Below are 22,652 nucleotides of genomic sequence, written 5' to 3' on the forward strand. Positions count from 1 at the left end.
CATGATTTTTCAGGATGTTCATAATATAAGCCCTACCCACAAAATAAGCCCTAGTTAAGATTGTCACCCAGATGGATGCATTTAGTACCATATTTCCCCCAAAATAAGACCTAACTGGAAAATAAGACCTAATGTGTCTTTTGGAGCAAAAATTAATATAAGACCCAGTCTTATTTTAAACACAGTATTTATGCAGTATTGGGAGGGTCATGTGATCACTTTGTGCAACCTTTCCAGATGACTTCAAACAAGCAAAGTTAATGGGATGAAATGGATTCATTTAACAACCATATCGTTCACTTAACTGCAGTGATTCACTTAACAAATATGACCAAAAGGGTTATAAAATCAGGCGTGATTCACTTTAAAACTGCCTTGCTTGGAGAGGAAAATTCCATTTCCAATTGTGGTCATAAGTTGAGGACTATCTACTGTGATTGTTACTATTTCGTTGCAACCTATGAGTACGGGGACAATTGCAGTGATATGGCGAATAGTATTTTGGCTCCCTAGAGAGAAAGATGTGTCTTATAAAAATGCTGGATGTTTTCTTTTATGACTTTCTTTAAGAACTTGCTCTATCCATTTCTTCTATTTGTGAATCTACAGATGTTTACTATTTAAAAACTCAAAAAACAACCCTGCAATTGGCCAACGGGAGGGACATAGAAAGTGTTAGTCAGCTGGCTCTTTGCCTCTGTTTTTACTCTTCTCTCACATGTCCATTTTATAGTGGGAGAGAACAACCAGCCACAATGCTGAAGAAAAATAAAACTATTCCTGAGAGCAATAGGAAGAAGGGAAGAAGATGCTACAGCTCTTTGGCTTCAAGTGAGAACTCGATGGAGCAAGGAGACAAGATGAGGCAATACTGCCCCCCAGTGGAAAACCACCATTATGTATCTCCAGAGGGGATGCTGTAAAACTGTCTTTGGACCACACCCTCTGGAGCAGAAGCTGAGGTGAGCTATTGGTTGCCAGATCCTCCTCATCTTTGTGAAAGGAATGGATCTATGAAGGGCGCATTACTCTCAGGTATTCTTCCTTCTCCCCTTTAATGCTTCCCAGGCATTAATGCTTTATTCCAAGGGCTTAATAATGCTTTACAACAGTATTCATGGGAACTGCCAAAGGAGTTTAGTGTATCAAGGAATTATCCCTAGAGAAAATGCTTGAGATGTTATCTGCAAAAAGTCTGATGATTGCGCCACAGATCCTTTTCCCCAGTTCAGGATCAGTGTGGACCGGAGACAATATTTTGTATAGAACAGCATTATCTTTCAATATAACGAAAGCATGCCTATTCAAGCACACCACCAACATGAGAATGAAAAACTAGATGCCCCAACTGTGATTCTCTTTGCATGACTTATGTACATATACATGTCTTGATATGTATAATCTTAAGAAGAGCAAGCAGTATATCCAAGTATAATTTCAGCATTAGAAATGAAGTATGGAAGACTTCTTTTGAAAAAGTTAACATTTCCTTTAAGTCAAGCTTACCTCCCAGTATCTACATTGTTTGTTTGTTTGCTTGTTTGTTAATTTGTTTATGCCTATATCATTGCAAGGCAACTCTGGGGAGCTTACAATATCAAAATAAATCACACACACACATACCCCCCCACACAATAAAATGATAATAAAAATACAAATAAAATTTAAATTAAATTAAATTAACATATTCATAGGATATATAGCAGTACAGTTTTGGCAGCAATGCAGAAGCAATTTGTTATTACCTTATTCCAGGATGTTTTTCAACATCCCAGAATTCTCCTGCTTATTTCCCTAGCTCAAACAAGGTGTGCTGAGACAGAGAGATTTAGGATATTAAGTAAACTGTTTTTAGTCTGAGGAATTTGAATGTAAAACAAACACTTTTAAAAATAGATGTTGCATTAAACAAGCCATCACTGTATACATGTTGGTTAGGTGTCATTGAGTTACCCTTGACTTTTAGTGTGGTGACTTTATGGACAAATGCTCACTGTTCTAACCTGCCTCTAGAAATAATTAATAGCTCCAATAAAGCAGAATATTTGTAGCTCAGGTTTGAAATGAGGGGTCCCTGGTGCTCTCTGAGCTTGCTTGTTTTCTTGCAAACATTTTATTACTCAAACTAGGTAATATCATCAGTACTGATGAAAACAAGCAAGCTCAGAGAGCACCAAGGACCCCCTCAATTCATAGCCCCTCCAAAGACATTCCAATGATCTGTTTGACATCATATCTGTTCTTCTGTTTCTATCTTCTTTCCATTGCACAATAATTTTTCCTAGTGATCTGCTGACAATATTTCACTTATATGCAAGACAATTGTAACGTATAAAGTGAATCACACCTGATTTTGACCCTAAAATAAGACATGTGTGCTTGTTGATCACAAAAGCATCCATTCCTTTTTTGATCCAGAATGGATTGATGGTTCTCCTTGCGATCCACAGTGTACTTAATTATCATCTCCACATTTGTAATTTGAAGATGTTTATTTTCTTTCTCTCATCCTTCCTCACTGTAGAGATTTTACGATCCACCTATTATTACCAGAAATACCATTGCTTTAATAATTCCATTAAGACGTCCTTCATGTCCTTTTCTATGTTTGTCACTGTCTTCTATAGGATTAAGTTCCTTCTTATTTCTTTAGTAGGCTCTCTGTCTTTATTCTTGAACCAATAAAACCGAAACAATCAGTTTAACACCTTCATAATCAATTCTAAGTCCACTACTGTACAGGTAGTCCTTGACTTATTGCTGTTAATGAGAGTTCAAATTTATCACAGCCTTGAAATAAGTGATTTACAACCTGTACTTGCTTATCACTATCACACCACCCTCATGGTCATGTGACTGCAATTTGGGCACTTGGCAACCAGCTCTCATTTACAACCAGTTACACATTGAATATACATGTACCTTGGGGATTATCAAATTAAGTTCAACCTTTAAATACTTTTTCTAAATTTCACATTTAAAATGGGAAGTCATATTATCAGATAAAAACAACCTCCCTTGGATCCGAAGTACTTAGAAAATATTCAAGCAGATGGAGAACAGCAGGAAAATACTCCAGGGGGGGGGAATCCTAATTTTTAAGATGATCTTTAGGTTTATCTTTAAACCTGTTCTTTGGAAGTGAACTGAAAATATTTAGCAGGTCAAGAATGCCGTCTTAATTCCAATGCAAGCCCAAGGCACTCTACTCACCCTGAGCCAAGTGGAGGAGAGCTGCAAGCTCAGCAGGAATTTCGAGCCGTCGGACATCCTAAGAAGAAGAAATAGAAGTAAAGGTACTATGTTGGTTTAATTCCTCTCCTCATGTAAAATGCAGTTTATTTGATTAAATAAAAAAATAATACTAAAACCCTCACTTTCATAATAAGCCTATACAAATAAATCATGAATCCGATTTATGAGGAAAACATTAACAATAATTTTAAAAGTCATCAACCGGGCAATTTGAGAAACATAGTATAGAATTGCGTAGAATTGTATATACATTCTAAAGAAAGGAGTCAAAAGGCACCTGCCTTAAAGAGTTTATTTTTGTAGGTGGTCAAATGTCCCAGAAAAAGCACCTTGTTAAGCTTCAGTCAATTTAGGTTCATCTAATAACTTTTTTTTTCCTGGTTACTTACTGAATTTTCCATATATTTTGGATTCATGGCTCATAATTTTTTTTTTTAGATATTTAATGTTATTTTTGGATTTCCAAGCCATGATGTTGACGGTTGCAACATTCGGTATCATATCAGCTGTTGAGAGAACCAGTTCCTATTATAATCTAGCCCCAGGGGTTGTAGACTCAAATGATAAAATGATCAGTTCTAAATTGAAGCAGTGTAAGCAGAGGTAGATCTGAGCTGTCTCCACCGCATTATGTGTTAGTGATGTTTTTATCTCTATTTCTGTATCTATCTATATCAGTAGTGGGATTCAAATCCCGTCACTACCGGTTCACTCGCGGGTGCGCGTGAAGCAACCCACCACTGATCTATATCTGTCTGTCTGTCTGTCTGTCTGTGTCTATCAGCTCACAAAGGCCAGCCACAGTGGAGCCCAAGATCAGGTCAAATTGCAGTCAAACCAGGATGTATGTGAATTCTGTGATTAATCCCTTAATTGCAATGCTAGATTCTGGTTCTATGAACGCTTCCTGTTCTTCATTTTTGTTCCTGGGATTGGAAGATCTTCTAGCTGGAGGGGCTCACGGAGCTATCAGTTAATATCTGTGCAGCTATTATACTGTTTTCTAAATGGGAAGGAAAAGTGGAATAAGCAATGGGAGAACACAGAAAGGATGCAAACAGAAGATAATGCCTTATAGATCAAAGCACCTGAAGGCAGGACAAGAAGCAATGGATGGAAACCAATCAGTGAGAGAACCAACCTAGAACTAAGGAGAAATTTCCTGTATAATTACTTGGTGGAATGATTTACTTCCAGCAGTTGTGGGTGCTCCAAAACTGGAGTTTTTTAGAGAAGAGACTGGACAACTATTTGTCTGAAATGGTATAGGGTTTCCTGCTTGAGCAGGGCGTTGGACTAGAAGACCCTCATAACAATTGAATAATTGTTATGAGCCACCTTGAATTGTATTTTTAATGGATGGCCATACAAGTCAAATAAATAAATGTCTTTGCATACTATGCCATCATACTTGGAAATTCAAAATTCACATACAGAGAGAGAGAGAGAAAAAATGTTCCCACTTCCACACATGATCCAGCAATGCACAATAATAAATGTATGCATGTACAGTTTTGGGTGTTGCCGGATGACACCCAGTACTTTATCAATTTAACCTACCATTTCCAGGCAACTCCTGCTATCTTCAGTACCTTTGACCAGTGACTTGTTTCTCTGTTTTCGGTCCTCAGACCTCTGGAACAAGGATAGTTAAAAACAAAACAAAACAGTATGCATGATCAAGCTAGATTCTTTCAAAAAAAATCTTAGCACTGTGAAAAAGAGAACTAAATTCTTTGTTTCTTGTAAATTATATAGACTTATATTGTAGCATATACATTTACTCCAATTTCCATCTTACATGAAGAAGCAATTGAAAAAATAAACAAAATGACCTTATGGAAATCCCATAGACTTTCCAAACACCTTATGAGAAGTTATGTTTTCTCTCTTCCCTCACCTCTGGCTTGTCTTCCAAATTTTTACTTTCACAATTAACAATGTGTGCACTGTACTTTAGTACTGTTGTGACGATGCTATATGTATACCGTACATCCACCACCCATTATCCACAGAATGTTAGTTACCATGCAAATAAATGTTCATAGCAACATCTTTATCCATTAAAAGCACGCACCCAGTTTAAAAAAGATTTTGATTTCTTCCTCAAGGAAAGAGGGCAGAGGGAAAGTGTAATAGGAATATGAGATACCATTAGCTATAGAATATGAAACTCCCAGAAGTTTTAAATGCTCAAAATAGAAATAAATCTATACCGGTATATATATACATTGAGAGAGAGAGGGAGAGAGAGGGAGGGAGGGAGGGAGAGGGAGAGGGAGAGGGAGAGGGAGGGAGAGAGAGAATATTTTGCTCACTCCCATTCAATCCCAAGCTCTGTTTATTAACTAGTAAGTGAATTAACATAATATTATATATGAAGTGTGTAATTGCAACTGCCAGTTTGACTCAGAAAAGGTATTCATTTCACCTTCTTCCTCTACTATTCAAACCCCTGAAGAGGGTAACTGAAAATATTTTAACTAGTTCTGGAAAAGACGCATCACGTTTCTTTTTCCTCCAAAGTGTGACAGATTGAACTACAATAACCAGCTCCTCCCTGGCTTTGTCTTTTCTGTCTATAAATCAATCTTCCCCAAAGGTACTTACCAGTTTTGCTGTTAAGTGATATATTGGGTATTTTTCCTCTTCTTCCCCACAGCCCGGTTTTTCAGTGGCAGTTAACAGATACAACTAGCTGCCTGGTTAAGACTAAAAGAGTGCTAAAGTCCTTCCAACACAGTACTGACAGGAGGAAAAAGAACAGGGAGGATCTGCAACTCTGATAGTGAACTTTGAGACCTTTTATTGTGGTAAGCCTCCCATAAAATCTCCCATGTCATACACTAAACACAGAGGGCAGGGCTGATGAAGCAAAGGCATAACCTTGCTTTGTTCCTAACACAGAATCACAGGGAGCCAGTATAAGAAGGAAGAATATGTGCAGGACACACACCTAAGCTAGGAACAGAAGTTAGAAATCCATAACAAGCTGGGCCTGCAATGGACATTTTCCTGGTACTTTCTCGGGTAAATTATTGGATTTTATTTAATTATAAAATTTAAAAAAGCAGTTTTGGTTGCCACGATGTAAAAAAGATGTGGAGCAGTGGTGGGTTTCAAACTTTTTTACTACCGATTCTGTGGGTGTGGCTTGGTGGGCGTGGCATGGCTTGGTGGGTGCGGCATGGTGGGCGTGGCAGGAGAAGGATACTGTAAAACCTCCATTCCCTCCCCAATCCAGGGGAAGGTTACTGCAAAATCCCCATTTCCTCCTGATCAGCTGGGACTTGGGAGGCAGAGAATAGATGGGGGTGGGGCCAGTCAGAATTTTTACTACCGGTTCTCCGAACTACTCAAAATTTCCGCTACTGGTTCTCCAGAACTGGTCAGAACCTGCTGAAACCCACCTCTGATGTGGAGATTCTAGAAAGAGTGCAGAGAAGAGCAACAAAGATGATTAGGGGAATGGAGGCTAAAACATATGAAGAATGGTTGCTGGAACTGGGTATGTCTAGTTTAATGAAAAGAAGGACTAGGGGTGACATGATAACAGGGTTCCAATATCTCAGGGGTTGCCACAAAGAAGAGGGAGTCCATAACTGTTTTCTGTTTTCACCACAGAATGCTAATCATACAGATACAGATAGTGACATATTCTGGCAACATTTGGGAGGATGGGAAAGTGTGATTACTTTATCTACCATATTCCCCATAATACACCCCCACCCACCCCCGGCATAATGTTTCTCCCGCTCACAGCAAAGTTTTGTTTATTGTTTCCTTTTATTAAAAGAGCTTTTTTTAGTCAGAGAAAATAAATGTAACATATAAAATCGAGGCCGCACCCTTTTGAGACACTTCCCTGTCTTTTGGACATGACCAGGTCAAACCCAGCTCCTGTCTTTGCCTAATCCTATCAGATCCAACTGACCCTCCCTGCCCCCAGACCAACCCTGCTTCAATCCCATCTAAAGCAAAGAATAAAAGCCTCCACACCAGCCCATAGCACAAGGGCAGCCTTAACAAAGGAGTTACGACATAGTGAAACCTCAACTATCAATCAGAGACACTCCTCTGACTACCTTAAGATTAATTTCCTTAACAATGGGCTTCCCAAGCTCTGGTGCAGGCCTGAAAGGGCTTAACAGCAGAAATAACCTCATGTAGGAGAAGGAGGACCTGTTCCATTTCCCAAAAAAACTGGTAACAAATCAGATTTCTAGGATTTCCTACCTGCACCCCTCTAATTTCTATAAAAATCTTTGCTTTTCTATTGTTCAAGGTTCCTCTTTCAGGTAAAGTTGAGCTTTAACAATTATTGAATAAATGGTTGATTATTTCTCCTTTTTCTGCTAATAATGTGGCACATCAGGAAGACGGTTATTTTTAAACTTTCCCCACTCATTGTCAATAATTTTGTTACCTTGCATTCCCTCATTTTGGGAACCAGGTTTCCAGAAACAAGTACGGCCACCCCAAAGTGTAGCAGAGTTTTCTTCAGCCTTTGGTATCGTTTTCTGAAGTTTACAAAGAAAGAGTAAAGTTAGAAAACAAGAAACTTTGAAAACCTCTGTTGGGTAAAGCCACTATAACCCATTTGACATCAAAAGTTGACAACCCAGTTGACATCAAAAGTAATGGAGTTTCCTTCAATATTAGGAGCATTATACGGTGTGAGCCCTGCCTGCTTGATCATTGTTTCTTGACCTTGCCAGATGACCTCGGAAGTGAGCCTGGATCACTGTGATTTTCTGCCTGAAGACCTGGAACTGTCGACGGTTGATGAGCCCTCGGAGATAGCGCTGGAGGGTGACAATGGCCCATGTCAGCTTTTGATTTCGCTGCTTCTCTAGCATCTGCCATGTCTTTTCTTTCAAGAACACCTGAAAAAAAAAATAGCCAAAAGCACTGACAATAAAAAAATGGGAGGTTACCTAACACATAGATAACTTCACACCCTTACTGTGTTATTTGTCTAAAACAAGGGATAAGCGGGTGGGATAGAAGTTGTTTAATTAATTTTAACAATCTTTATTCCACTCATGAAATATGATGATTTAAGAAATCAATGTATTTTACTAATTCATGTCGAGGGAATCTACATTTTATCAATTTGATTAATGATTCACCTTGGTCATCAAGGACAGTAAAAGAAATAGAATATAATAAAAGAATAAAAATATATTTATAGCAATTATACCAATAAATTCAGTAGCCAGCAGTCACAGAAAACTCTTTGTTAAAAAATGTTTTTTTTACCAGTAGTCTAAGAGTTAAAACAAGTGAGGCAATAAGGTATTGAACAGGTGACTAGTTTCACAATTATGCCTTTCCATATGCAATATGTAAAAAATATTCTTAAGAATGGGAGAAAAATGGATGCCACTATGCCAAGGAACAGAATGAGAATCGAAATGTGACAATAGAATCTGGGGAAATCCTTTTCAATAAAACAGCATACTAAAATATGACCATGAGGCTCACTCTAAATTTTGGAAGTATGTGAGGGATTATCTATTCAGGACGAGCCAGTGAAACCAATATCCATATTTGAGCTTTCTAAAGCCAAACAGTAAGGAGGCACTTAGACATCTACCTTGGTGACTCCAATCTGATAAAGCTCTGAGATATCTCCCACCACATGAGAAAGCACAGCAGCACAGCTATCTCTCTTCTGCAGGCAGCTGGGATCTTGGCCAGCCAGAACTCCATACCTGAGACACACAAAGGAAGATAATGCTCACTTCCCAAATAACTCCAGTCTTACAAGATATAGTCAGAGAAAGTACACACAAATCCAAGCACTTCAGAGGCAAATATCTCTTATCTGACCACTGCTTGGCTGGAGCTGTTCCTCCTCCTGCCTCTCAAGGATATCCCCACAAACCATTGCAGATGTTTACTTTATGTGTCTGAGAGAATCGTACAATATCTTGGTGAGGGATGAGGTGGGGGGAGGCTCCAATTAAGATAATTAAAGGCAGAGGAAAGTATATCAATTGCAGGAGTAACTGGTTAGGTTATTTTCTTGCCTAGAAATAGCCATTCTGCCCTTTTCTCTGCCCTGCAGGTGCTGCTGCTAAATGTCAGGTCAATGAATAATATTTCTCTCTCAAATTGGCAGGGAGAGAAATCTCTCTCTCTCTCTGCCCTGCAGATTCAGTAGCAGGCTGCAGATTCAACTAGTAGATTGCCCATTCTGCTTCTCTGAATTGGCAACGGTAATCTTGAACTTGATTTTCATGGCTGGGACCCAAGTAGCAGAAGCAAAGCCTTTTCAGCGCTGAAAAGGCTATTCTCCCAGGTCAGAGGTGGGTTTCAGCAGGTTCTGACCAGTTCTGGAGAACCAGTAGTGGAAATTTTGAGTAGTTCGGAGAACCAGTAGTAAAAATTCTGACTGGCCCCACCCCCATCTATTCTCTGCCTCCCAAGTCCCAACTGATTGGGAGGGAATGGGGATTTTGCAGTATCCTTCCCCGGAGTGGGGTGAGAATGGAGATTTTACAGTATCCTTTCCCTGCCACACCCACCAAGCCATGCCACACCCACAGAACTGGTAGTAAAAAATTTTGAAACCCACCACTGTTCCGGGTCATTTAATAAGATGCAAAGTTGGCTCCGATAGTTTAGACTTTTCACTGTTTTTACTCTCTGTTCTGATTTATTATTTCATTGCGTATTGTTTATTTTGTATGTTTTATTCCAATACATTAGGCAATATTTTTTAAGTTGAATTTTACAAGAAGTTACTTCAAGAAAGATTAAAATGGAAGTAAACACAAATGCTTTAAATAAATTATTGTGTGCTGATACAGTAAAAAGAAGGAACACCTTTACCTAGTTAGGAAGTGGTGGAATGAGAGGCGGATAGGATAGCCTCCTTTCCTGAGACAAATGGCTTCCAAAATCCCCAAATGTCTCAATTGACAAGCCACATATTCCGTATCAAAGATGTCTGGCACCTAGGATCAATGCGCAAAAGACAAATGGAACAAAGACAGAAAAGACAAAAAAAAAATCAGTACATTAATAGCTACCCACTGTGCATCTACAAATTGCAGTTTTTCGATTTTTGTAAAAGAATATTTGTAGCTCAGTGTTAAAATGAGGGGTCCTTGGTGCTCTCTGAGCTTGGTTGTTTTCTTGCAGACAGTTCACTACCTAAAGGTAGGTAACATCATCAGTGCATTGATGGGCCCCTCGTTTTGTAAAAGAAAAAACACAGCCAACTACATAAACTAATTATGTTTGGAACAGAATCAAGTGTTCTATTCCAAAAGGCCATGATATACGTGGAAAAAAGAGGATTATTGTAAAATGAAAGAAATATTTCACAATATCCTGGAACTAGGCTAAGACACTTGCCTTGCTCTTCCACAGGATGTGTTCAAGGCATCAGGGACTAAGTTGCCTGATCTATTCATCTGGCTTACCTCAAGGTTGTTCAGGAAGTAGACACTTTTTCAGCCCTCACAATAGTGGCAGGACTGAGACACTGCTGCTTCCTGCCATTTCTCTTGCTATTGTGTGTGTGTGTGTGTGTATGTGTGTGTAGCAGCTGGAAAAGGATGATTTTTAAAAATGCTTTTGATGAATTGGATAATTATTCCTTTTGTAAGTATTTCACCTCTCTTATAATCAGGGGTGGGTTCTAATTTTTTTTACTACTGGTTCTGTGGGTGTGGCTTATTCTGTGGGCGTGGCTTGATGGTCATGTGACAATTATTTAGGATTTAGCAGAGGTACTGGTCTACCAGGCTTTTAACTGCTTGCAGAGCTGTACCGATCTACCCATTAATTTTTGCAGGCACTGATCTACCCATTTATTTTAGCAGGCATTGATCTACTCATGTATTTTTGCAGGCACCGGTCTACTCATTTGTTTTCTTTTAACACTGATCAGCTGTAGGACGGCCCTTTGAAGCCCCTCGACAAGAGTTTAAACAGTTTTTTTCCCTCTAGCCATCAGCTGGGACTCAGGAGGCAGCAATAGATTGGGAGTGGGGCCAAATAAAAGGTAAGAATAATGCGAGGGGTGGCGGGGTGGGGGGGCAGAACTGGTTCGGTGATGTCATATCATCACTGCTACCGGCTCGGTCGAACCAGGCCGAACCGGGAGGAACCCACCAGTGCTTATAACTGCTTAAGAGGGCCTACTTTAGCCTGAAAAGGGTTATTTACACTTAAAGTGACTCCTTTTTGGGTTAGCTGTTAGCTTAACTGAACAGGGTTCATAAGGCACACTGACTTTCCCAGGTAAACATAAAACTTAATTTATGTTAATGTTAACTTAAAGTTTCCTTGTGTTCTCTGAAGCTGACGTCTCAATTCAAGGTTGAATTTCATTATTTTCTTACTTGTCTCTTGCTAATGCCATTAAGAAAATACACTTAATCCTTTTTGCTGGATGAATGAGATGGGATACAGTATTTGAGGTTGAAAGGATTGTATAAACTTCTGAGTGAGGAAAATGCTTTGTTACTTTCTAAATCTGGGGTGTCAAACTCGCAGCCCGTGGGCCAGATGCATTTCACGCTGGCCACAACCACCCCACGTTTAGCGAAGGGGGGAAAAGTCACAATGCATCACGTCACGACAGTGTGACACCATAAGTTTGACACACTTGTTCTAAATAAATGCCATTTATTTAGAGTACGGCTACAGATATTAGCCGGCATTCTCAGTTGTTCTTGGTTGCTGTTCGTTATAAAAAAAGTTAAGTTTCTAGCTTTAAGAAAAAACTCAAATACTCAGGTGCAAATCTCCCTTGGTTTTGATTTACTGGTTCTTTATAAATGAAATACTGCTGCCATCTCTTCCTATACTTCCAACTTTTGTTTCTTTGGGTTTTGTCACAAAAACTCAATTCCTCCCCTTAGAAGTGCCTGACAATCAACTCAGTTCCAGTTTTGCAAATAGAATCACTTTCTTACCTTTTTGGAATTGGGTTTGATGCACTGAACGAAGAAAACATGGCTCCTGTATGGTATATGCGGGGGGCGGGGGGAGTGAAACATTGGAAAATGAAATATTATTTTCTCATCTGACAGAGTTTAGGAGAAGGGAAATATAGTTTCATTGCTATGAACAAATGTTGAAGAATGTATCTCAGATTTTCAAGGTATTAAGATGATGTTGGTTATTGTAACTATTAACTGACTTTTTAAAAATAAAATCATTAATTAATGGAATGAAATGAATAACTCTAGACAGTCTTAAGTCACCACTACTTGTGCCAGATATAGGAAACTGATGTCTACTTAGCTACATTTATTAGGGAAAGTGTTAGGAATTAAACCACCTTTCCTTTGTTTATTTTAATGTTAAGTCTCCTCCAAGTCAAGCTTTATTCCTCCTTACACCATGGACAGATCTATATGGGAGTTGGGGTAGCACTCAGTTTTTAATTTCCTCTTGCTTTCTTTAATGATATATTTTAAACTTCCTTAATATAGCCTGTAGTCCTGGGATTTTCCTGATGACCTCCTATCTGAGCACTAATCAGGTTAAATCCATGTTACCAATTTTTCTATTCCAATCATGTAATCCACCAAGTAATCCCAAGATTATTTGAATAATTTCTGGGATAATGAATATGGAAGTTTTTAGATATATCTCCTGCAAATAAGTCCACCTGACATAGCACACATTATGGTTTTAACATTATATGCTGAAAACAACAAATTGTAAATTGATCTTCAAAAGTACCATGAAATGTATTTGTGGCTAGATTCTCTTTCGACTATTGGATACCATTTTAATTTATTCTCATGCTCGCATTCCAAACATAGATATGGTAATACAGGCATAGGAAATGGCAGCTACATAACTTTATTTCCTTACCTGTCTAATTTAGCAATGACATCTTGTAAAGATTGCTGAAATCTAGATACTAATGTGGATGCTTGATGCTTTAACCTTTGGACTCTACTTTTTGACTCTCTCTGGTTGACCTGCTGTTCCCTGACATTCTGGAAAAGGCTGGACACCAGCTTCACAGGGAAAGAATCACAGAGAACACAGGGAAAGGATTAAAGCCACTCATCATCAAAATAATGTCAAAATATGAATGAAAAGTTAGCAAAAAGACGGTGTGTTTCCATTCACTCAAGATCTAAATTTGTTTGTTTATAAAAAGTATTGGCTGCCCTCTTACCACAGGCAGGTTTTGAACTTCAATAGGCAAACAAACTGGCATTTAGAAGAGAATGGATGGAAGTATAAAGCATTCTATCATGGAGTATTCTAGAAATTGTGTACCCCCCACAATGAGCCATATCAATAAGAGAACAGACTGTACCATGATCCAAATGTTCCATAAAAGGATATTCCAATAGAAGAGAATGTTTGTCCCTATCACTGATGAAATTACTTAGTTTGCTAACGAAACTTCTTTAAGCAAATAAGCAAGGAGCAACAAGGACTCCGCATGAAAATATGTTCTGCATGGGCCTCCACTGTGTCTTGTCCGCAGCATCCCATGCATGAATGTTTGATCACATAATATTGTCTGTACAATAAGTACATTAAAAAGTCCATCTCATGAATAGAAAATAATGCACATACCAAAAGTAAACAGTAAACTAATCCATTCACTTATACCTTGAGATGGCTGTGTGAAAAAATATCCAGGACTTCTGGGCGTAACTGATCATGATTTTTATTCAGGAACTTGTGAACCTGAAAAGCCAGAATTTATATCATTCTCACAGTTGGTTCTTGTTTATGGTTCTTAATTTATTTAATGTGAGGCTGGTAACTTCAATGGATTTACCCAGGCAGTACAATCTATTGAGCACAAGAGAGGTTACGTCAGGGTAGATGTGTCCTGGATTGCACTGTGGCTATCTTGTGGTACATGTTTCTTTTATCTGTTTTAAGACTTTTCCCAAGATGATTCTTACCTCACCTGTTTTACACAAAAGGATAAGCCAGAATGACTGAGGCATGCTGCAACTCATTAGTCTCGCTGGGGTTCGTCTTACAAATTAGATATCTTATAGAGATGGAGAATGTATCAACCACTAAAGTGTAGACTAAATTCAGATCCTGATTGTTTTCTCCTACCAAACCAAAATTAAATATTCAGCCTGGTTTCAAATTCTAACTGGGGAAAAGAAAGACAAGCGTCTGGATTCAAACATATTTACTCAATTTTCTACCATTAACAAGTTCTTGACAGCTATAGTGCTGTTTTTAACAAATAAGATTGAACACTCTACAAATACTTGCTCATTATCAAAAAACTAAAATTCTCAGCAATTCTGGCTTACTATTTTGCCTGTATTGTTTTGAAAATTAAAATGCTGCTTCTATTTTTAGTTTGCCTTCTTTTAAAAAAAAAAACTTTCATTTTTGTAGAGAACCATTTAAAATCATGATCATAATATGTAATGAGAACATTCAGAAAGGACTTTTAAAAGAAATATCACACTTCTGAGTTAACATTAGAAGTATATGTCTCAGTTGGACAACCAAGCCAGCATGACAAAGATGCCATAAGCAGATTCTTTTTCTTAAGTTATTTATTGAAAACTAACAGCTAGGAATGCTGCAACTAAAATTTCTTGCCTTAGACTATCTGTCTCACTCTGTTGATGAAATCAACTTTATTTTTGTCCCACTTAAAATTCTGTCGTCCCCCAGCTTACATTCAGACACACGAAATCAGGAATGCTTGAAGATGAAGCTTCTCAATGTACCTGGTAAGTAATTGGTCCTGCGTAATGTTGTACAGTGAAGATGGGCAAAGGCAGATTTGGTTTGACATACCAATGATTGTTGGTATGATGGTAATGGCACTTCTGTAGGAAGGTGTGATCTGTAGCCTGAAGTAGAGGCATAAAACATTAGAGTCAGCCGTGACATCCATGCTATCCTTTGGAAGGATTTGGAAGTTTTAGAGAGCCACACCCACAAATGCAATTATGTGTTGTAATATTTCTGTATCAATATACATACAAAACATTATTTCTTAGTCCTCTATTTATACTATAATATCTGTTACTATATATTTGCAAAATAAAGGTATATCTTTCTCTAGAATCCAACTTAGTTAACTACCTATTTATTTAACTAATAAAAATAAGCAAGGGCCAGATATGCTGTAAAGGAGGTGGCAGTCTAGCTGACAGTACTTTTCTCAGTTGACTTCAAAATAATCCAGATGCTTAGGGAAATGTAGTTCTTTTTAATTTTATTTAACATCATCAGGTTTCTGTCAGAAAAATTTGCTGTTGGGATTTCCATGTTAATTTTATTAAATCTGGGAACATGAAAAGTTTACTATGAGATTGACTATTAAGTATTATACGCATATGCCATTTATTCATGACATGTAACCATGGGAGAAAACAATGAAGGTTTCCAGATGCTATTTATGCATATTTGCTTCATTATGTCCTTATCTTGTTGATCAAATATGGCTATAATATGTTCTCATAGTAACAAAATCAGGCATAATTTCATACTATAATGCCTTCATTGGGATTAAGCAAAATAGCAATAGCAATAGCACTTAGACTTGTATAATGCTTCATAGTGCTTTTACAGCCTTCTCTAAGCGGTTTTACAGAGTCAGCATATTGCCCCCAACAATCTGGGTCCTCATTTTACCGACCTCGGAAGGATGAGTCAACCTTGAGCCAGTGAGCTGCTGAACTGCAGCTAGCAATCAGCTGAAGTAGCTTGCAGTGCTGCACTCTAACCACAGCGTCACCTCGGCAAATGAAAGAGTGTCAAAGATTCTGGAGTTTTCCAGAACTTGTCATTTGGCTGTCTGGATCCAAAATCAGAGATGGGGTATACAGCAAAACAGAAAGCTCATTCCGCCCATAGAAGTCTTCTGCATTCCAAATGCAAGAAGAATATGAACCTTAATAAAATCCTGACCTGTGACAGGAGTGTTTGCTCATCCAGGATATGCAAGATCCCATGGGGCTTTGCGGCTACCAGATCCAGGCACAATTCAGAAGGCCTCTTGGACACAGGACTCCAGAGGAGATTTTCTTGGGTATACTCCTCCTAGTAGTCAGATATCATCCAAGTAAAATTCCACTGACATGCAAAATACTCATAATTCTAAATAAAGTCTTAGTGTTCTGGTGTTCCCCAGTGCAAGTACAAAACCATGCAGATCGTATATTTGCCTAAGTGTTGCAAAATTTAGAAAATATAGAATAAGACCCAGATAAGTGATGTTGCCAGCAGTTGCCCATGGTGGGTAGCCTGAAAGAATGCAAATGAGATCCATATCTATTTTATAAATTTATATGCTAAATTTGCGTCCTGCCTACTCTCCCGGAGCTCCAGGTAACATACACTGGATTCTCTCCAACTTCTTTCTCCCAGGAGTCCTGAAGAATAGATTGGGCTGACAACCTCATCCAATGAGCTTTCATGGCTCAGGGTAGGCTTGAATCTTGGTCTCCCCACTCTTAATTGAAGACCTCACTTCTCTTTGCACAGGGTGGGAACAACTACACTGAACTGCCTCTGTAGAAGGTGACATTTTCTTTTGTGTTTTTATACAATTGTGCATCCACATATTCCTAATTGTGTCTCTTACCTCCTCTTGGGTGACAACTATCTGATGGAAGAAGTGCTGGAGACGTTCACTGGCAAAATTAATGCATAGCTGTTCCAGGCTATTCGTCCCAAGATTCTGCAGAGAAAGAAAGAACAAAAGAAAGAGAGGGAGGGTGGGAGGGAGGGAGGGAGGGGGAAGAAGGAAGGAAGGAAGGAAGGAAGGAAGGAAGGAAGGAAGGAAGGAAGGAAGGAAGGAAGGAAGGAAGGAAGGAAGGAAGGAACCCAAACTTCTTTCACTTCTAATTCACAAGCTTGCACACAAAGTACTATGCACTTAGTAATCAGTGTACTAGGGTCACTCCCCAAATGATGTATAGAGATGGGACAAAAGCTGAAGTTGACTTCATCTCATTTACCTTTATTTGAAATTAAATACATGTAATATTACTTTCTGGTCACCTAGTATGTTTAAGGAATTTTCCCTTGTCAACATTAAAACTTACAAATTGATAAAATAATACACTTCAACTTTTTGGAGAGGATGTATGTATAGGACCAAGTAGCCTTGAATTAAGTATCTTTGCAATTGGGTCCTGCCGGCTTTAGCATCTACTGCAAGCTGGACAGACTTCAAATGCTGAGAATTGAAATTGTGATTGTTCCTTCGCAACCACACAATTTTAGTTAAGGTTAAAATATTTACATATACAGGGACTTTCCTCCTCCACAGGGAAGCTATGAGTCATCTCCTTATTGAGATATTGGAGTCATGAAAGGGATGGAGAGAATCGTTTCTTTGTATTTTAGCTTTCTTTATTGGAGATAAGGAGGAGCCACAACACCTTGGGGAGTTTTCCCCCACCTAAAATCATGAACTAAGGTATGATAGCAAGTCCATACATGCCCTGATATGCAAGGTAGCTGACAAATCCCACCCCCCAACAACAGCAAGATCAACTCACTACTGCATTCAAATTCCATCACGGCCAAGAGATAAGATACTTCCACCTGATCCTCTTCATTATATACAGTATGCCTGGCCTCGTTTTTACAAACCTCCACTGAGCAAGGTGCTTCAGGTAGTTCTTCATCAACATTTTCATCCATCCAAGCAGAGGGCAGATCGCAAGCTATACCACCCCCCGCCCCATCAAAAGCATATGTTGTACGTAGAAAGTGACCTCAAATCCATGCATGTCAACAATGCCAACAGTGCTGTCCATTTCCAAGGGAGCCAGCCACTCATTGATTTTCATCAGCAGCCAATCAAACAGCTGAGAGTACAGCATTTTGGCTATCGAATCCCTGAATAAGGAGGAAAGGGGAAGAAGGGAAGAAAATGAGGCAAGGATTAGTACATAGGTGAAATGTTTAAGGTGTCAGAGAAAGAAAAAGAATCTTACCTGGCATCTATAGCACTTTCTACTGACAATGGATTAAGTATCTGGTCATAATGTGTTTCCTAGGGGAAAAAAATGAATTTGATATGATTTATTACATAGTAGAATTCATAGGGTTGAAGTGAGAGAGGCCTTTAGGCCAGAGACTTCAATTCCTTGATCAGTCCAGGATTCTAGATTAAGGTATCCTTGACAGATGGCTGTCTAAGTTGTGCTCAAAGACCTCCAAAAAAGGGGAGCCTACCGCCTCTCAGAATAATTGATTCTACTGTTAAACAACTATTAGTAATTGTCTAAGTTGTTGTCCAGTAAGAAATATATTATGGTGACAGAAAAAATTTAAGTTTCATTATTCATCAAAGTATGTTCACATCTTTCCTCTTAAAAACTATTAATGTAAAGTGTGATCATCTGGTTTTGGAAGTAAAAAACTGCACATTACAAATATCTTGATACACTAAAGTTTTGCCAGATTAGCACTGTTCATTACAGTAGGCTATAACTATCAGTCTCTCTCATCTATCTGAATCAAATACTTATTAACACATATTCTCTTTTTAAATAGCACATTGAAAATTAAAATCAAATTGAAGAATTGGATCCAGACCAAGTCAACTGACCAGGATTCCCACTGAAATTAATACATTTAGTTAAGAAATGAAGTCTACTCCCTTAACCTACAACATCCAACCCAGTATTATATTGAAATATTAAAACTATCAAAAGCAGCATTGTAGCTGTCCTTCCTGGTAGAGAAAGAAATAATGCAATTAAGACATGCAATAAAATGCAAGTTCTACCTGAGAAATCGATATAAACAAATACTTTTGTTTAGAAAGGAATACAATATCACCAAAGCAACGTAGTCATAAAAATAACATACAGGGTAAAAATCAACCAATCATTCAGCAGTGTCCTGATAACCTTCTGAGAACTCATGAGATTCTGCAAGCCAAGTACATATTCTATTTTTCTGAATTGCAAAATGCCCATAATGGCCATTCAATAACTTCTTCTATCTTCTTCAGCCCATTGGCCAAATTCAGAGAAATACTGATATCCGGTTATATTTCCGATGTAATTGGAGACAATGGTTTAATAACAAAAAAAAAAAAAAATGGCACAGCTTTCCTTCTCCTCCACCAAAACCCCATCTCCCTTTCAAATTAAATGATTTATAAGACTTCTAAACTTATGTACAGCTCTTTTGCGAGGAGGCTTATCTGTAACATCTACCAGCCACCTATTCTTACCAGAGAATTCCTTTTCCACAATGGTGAGGGAGACTTGAAAACAGACACGTGATATTGCCCTTGTGCTACATATCTTACTGTCATCTTCTTAACAAGTCAGAATTCATTCTGAGTTCAGTATTTACACCCTTGTAGTTCTGCCCCTGGCAAACTGAAGCAAATGACTTTGGGCAGCTGTACTAAAACTATCCTCTTTTTTGAGTGTAACCTGGAGCATCCAATTAGTGTGTCAATGTATATACTCTTTGTTGACAACAGCTTTGACCTTCAAAAGCAGAATGATAAGCAAAACATTAAATGGACACCCTCTGGAAATCCAACTTTTTTAGGAATGCAAAGTCCCATGTGCCTCCTCAATTATACAGGGAAATCCCTGTACCTGAATCAGAATCCACAGATATTGGGACAAAAAATAGGGAGAGCTTTCATTCCCTCTTAAGCAGGGATGGGCAACTATGGCACCTTATGACCTGTGGACTTCAACTCCCAGAATTCCTTAGCCAGTCATGGCTCAGGAATTCTGGGAGTTGATGTCCCCAGGACGCAAAGGAACCATGGTTGCCCATCCCTGCTCTTGAGCCACAAGACAAATACACATAGGATTTTTAATCCTTTTGGAATTTTTATAATTCCTGGACTGAAATTTTAAATTTCTTCTCTATATGTTGTTGTTAGTTGTGAAGTTGTGCCGACCCATCGCAACCCCATGGACAACATTCCTCCAGGCCTTCCAGGCCCTCCAAGACATCCCGACGAGTCCATTTAGGCTCACACCGACTGCTTCAGTGACTCCATCCATCCACCTCATTCTCTGCCGCCCCTTTCTTCTTTTGCCCTCAATCGTTCCCAACATTAGGCTCTTCTCCAGTGAGTCCCTCCTTCTCATAAAGAGTCTTCCTTCTCTATATATAATGCCACAAAGACTTTTATATGCTTTTTCTTTTTTTAGTGTCTGAAACCGAACTATGCACCTTTAACTTCAGCAAATAAATTTTAGTACTGTTAGCACAATAAAATAATTTCAGTTTTTTGTTGTCACTAAGGAATTTAATAACATTATAAAACATAGCCAGTTAAATCACAAGAAAGGGAATTGCTTTGGGAAAATGTACATGTATACTTACATATACATATGCATGTGCACATGTACATATACATACACATAATTCTTAACTAACAACTATTCATTTAGTGACTGTTCAAAGTTACAACAGCACTGAAAAAAGTGGCTTATGATCATTTTTCACACTTACGACTGTTGCAACATCCCCATGGTCACGTGTTCAAAATTTGGACATTTAGCAACCGACTCACATTTATGATGGTTGCAGTGCCCCGAAGTCATGTGATCCCCTTTTGCAACCTTCTGACAAGCCAAGTCAATGGGGAAGCCAGATACACATAACAACCATGTTACTAATTTAACTGCACTGATTCACTTAACTGTGGCAAGAACGGTTGTAAAATGGGGCAAAACTCATTTAACAACTGTCTTGCTTAACAATGGAAATCTGGACTCAATTATGGTCAGACACCAAGGACTACCTATATAAATATACATTCATAAATATTTGTGTTGAGAATCAAATTAAAAACTCACCCTCCAAGATCAGCCTCTTTCAAAGACCACCACGTAAGAGCCACCCAGTTCTCTGGCTCCCAATAGCCCACCATCCTCTTGCAAGATCTGGCAATTCACCATTTTCTAGCTGGCCACAAGTGGCAAAAAGCCAACTGGGTTAACTCCAGCAAGAATACAATCAGCATCATTCACTCAATCTTCTACAGCAGTGTTTCTCAACCTTAGAATTTTAAGTTGTATGGCCATAAACTCCCAGCCAGCAAGGGAATGCTGGGAATTGAAGGCCACACATTTTAAATTGAAGTCTTGTTGAAGGTCACACATCTTAAATTTGCCAAAGTTGAGAGCCCCGTGCAAAGCAGTGAGACATGGCTAAGAGGGGGAATGATACTCACAGTGACCCGATGAGTGATGGCTCTCTGAAGAAGCTCTGCTGAAACATGCAGCAATTTGGCAACAATCTGGATTTCGGTTTCACTGGGGATGACCACAAACTCAAAGGATTCTTTCTAAGTAACAAAAGAATGTGTGTATTTTCTCTTGCATGTGTCGCGCACATGCAAGAGAAAATGGCATGGCATGGCATGGCATGGCATGGCATGGCATAGCATAGCATAGCATAGCATAGCATAGCATAGCATAGCATAGCATAGCATAGCATAGCATAGCATAGCATAGCATAGCATAGAATAGAATAGAATAGAATAGAATAGAATAGAATAGAATAGAATAGAATAGAATAGAATAGAATAGAATTCTTTATTGGCCAAGTGTGATTCGACACACAGCGGTTTTGTTTCTAGTTCATAACCACACGATGTACATATAATCAGCGAGTAATAGGTCATAGGTCATAAATCATAGTTACAACATTAATCATAAGGTACAAACAATTGATAACTCAATAGAAAACCAATAGGGGAAGATAGTAGGAAAGATGAGAAGATGAGAAAAGTTGATAGATGAGACAGTGCTGTGGCAATCAGTGAAGTGATGGCACAGGGGAAAAAACTATGTCTACTTGTTATGGCATGCAATGCTCTATAGCGGTGTCCTGAGGGGAAAAGTTGAACACTTTATGTCCAGAGTGTGAGGGATCTGTAGATACTTTCTCAGCCCACTTTCTGGTTCATGCAGTAAACAGCTCCTCAATGGAAGGCAGGCTGGTTGCGATTGTTTTTTTCTGCAGTCCCAACTATTCGTTGAAGTCTGTATCTGTCCTGTTTGGTTGCTGTGCCAAACCAGACAATTACTGAGGTACAAATGGCAGACTCAATAATTCCTCTGTAGAACTGTATCGGCAGATCCTTGGGCAATCTGAGCTTTCTGAGTTGACACAGAAAAAACATTCTTTGTTGTGCCTTTTTAATGATGGTTCTAATGTTAAGTCTCCATTTCAAGTTGTTGGAGATAACAGAACCTAGAAACCTGAAGATTTCTACTGTTGATACTGTGTTGCCTAATACTGTAAGAGCTGGTAGAATAGGAGAGCTTCTTCTAAAGTCTCCTATCATCTCTTCAGTTGTAAGAGTGTTCAGCTCCAGGTAAGGACATTATAAGTAAGAGCATATGTCTATATGTACATCATGCCAAAATGTATTGCAATTGGACCATATCATTGGTGTAATAGCA

At 38.6% G+C, this 22,652-nt stretch overlaps 1 protein-coding gene across 1 annotated transcript in view; it reads right to left on the minus strand.

Moving 5' to 3' along the window:
- Window positions 1-22,652, minus strand: part of MYO15B (myosin XVB) — a 73,063-nt gene that overhangs the window by 35,039 nt on the left and 15,372 nt on the right. The window contains exons 5-15 of the mRNA XM_070934413.1: window positions 21,416-21,529; window positions 18,189-18,247; window positions 17,955-18,090; window positions 16,826-16,921; window positions 14,961-15,086; window positions 13,861-13,938; window positions 13,102-13,250; window positions 8,855-8,972; window positions 7,966-8,141; window positions 7,682-7,775; window positions 3,214-3,271 (exon numbers count right to left, since the gene is read on the minus strand). Coding sequence (XP_070790514.1) covers window positions 3,214-3,271; window positions 7,682-7,775; window positions 7,966-8,141; window positions 8,855-8,972; window positions 13,102-13,250; window positions 13,861-13,938; window positions 14,961-15,086; window positions 16,826-16,921; window positions 17,955-18,090; window positions 18,189-18,247; window positions 21,416-21,529 — 1,204 coding nt within the window. The remainder of the gene's footprint in view (window positions 1-3,213; window positions 3,272-7,681; window positions 7,776-7,965; window positions 8,142-8,854; window positions 8,973-13,101; window positions 13,251-13,860; window positions 13,939-14,960; window positions 15,087-16,825; window positions 16,922-17,954; window positions 18,091-18,188; window positions 18,248-21,415; window positions 21,530-22,652) is intronic.

The sequence above is a fragment of the Pituophis catenifer genome, unplaced genomic scaffold (assembly GCF_029215685.1).
Source record: "Pituophis catenifer annectens isolate HBS135680 unplaced genomic scaffold, rPitCat1.0.hap2 SCAF_2, whole genome shotgun sequence".
Taxonomy (NCBI): domain Eukaryota; kingdom Metazoa; phylum Chordata; class Lepidosauria; order Squamata; family Colubridae; genus Pituophis; species Pituophis catenifer.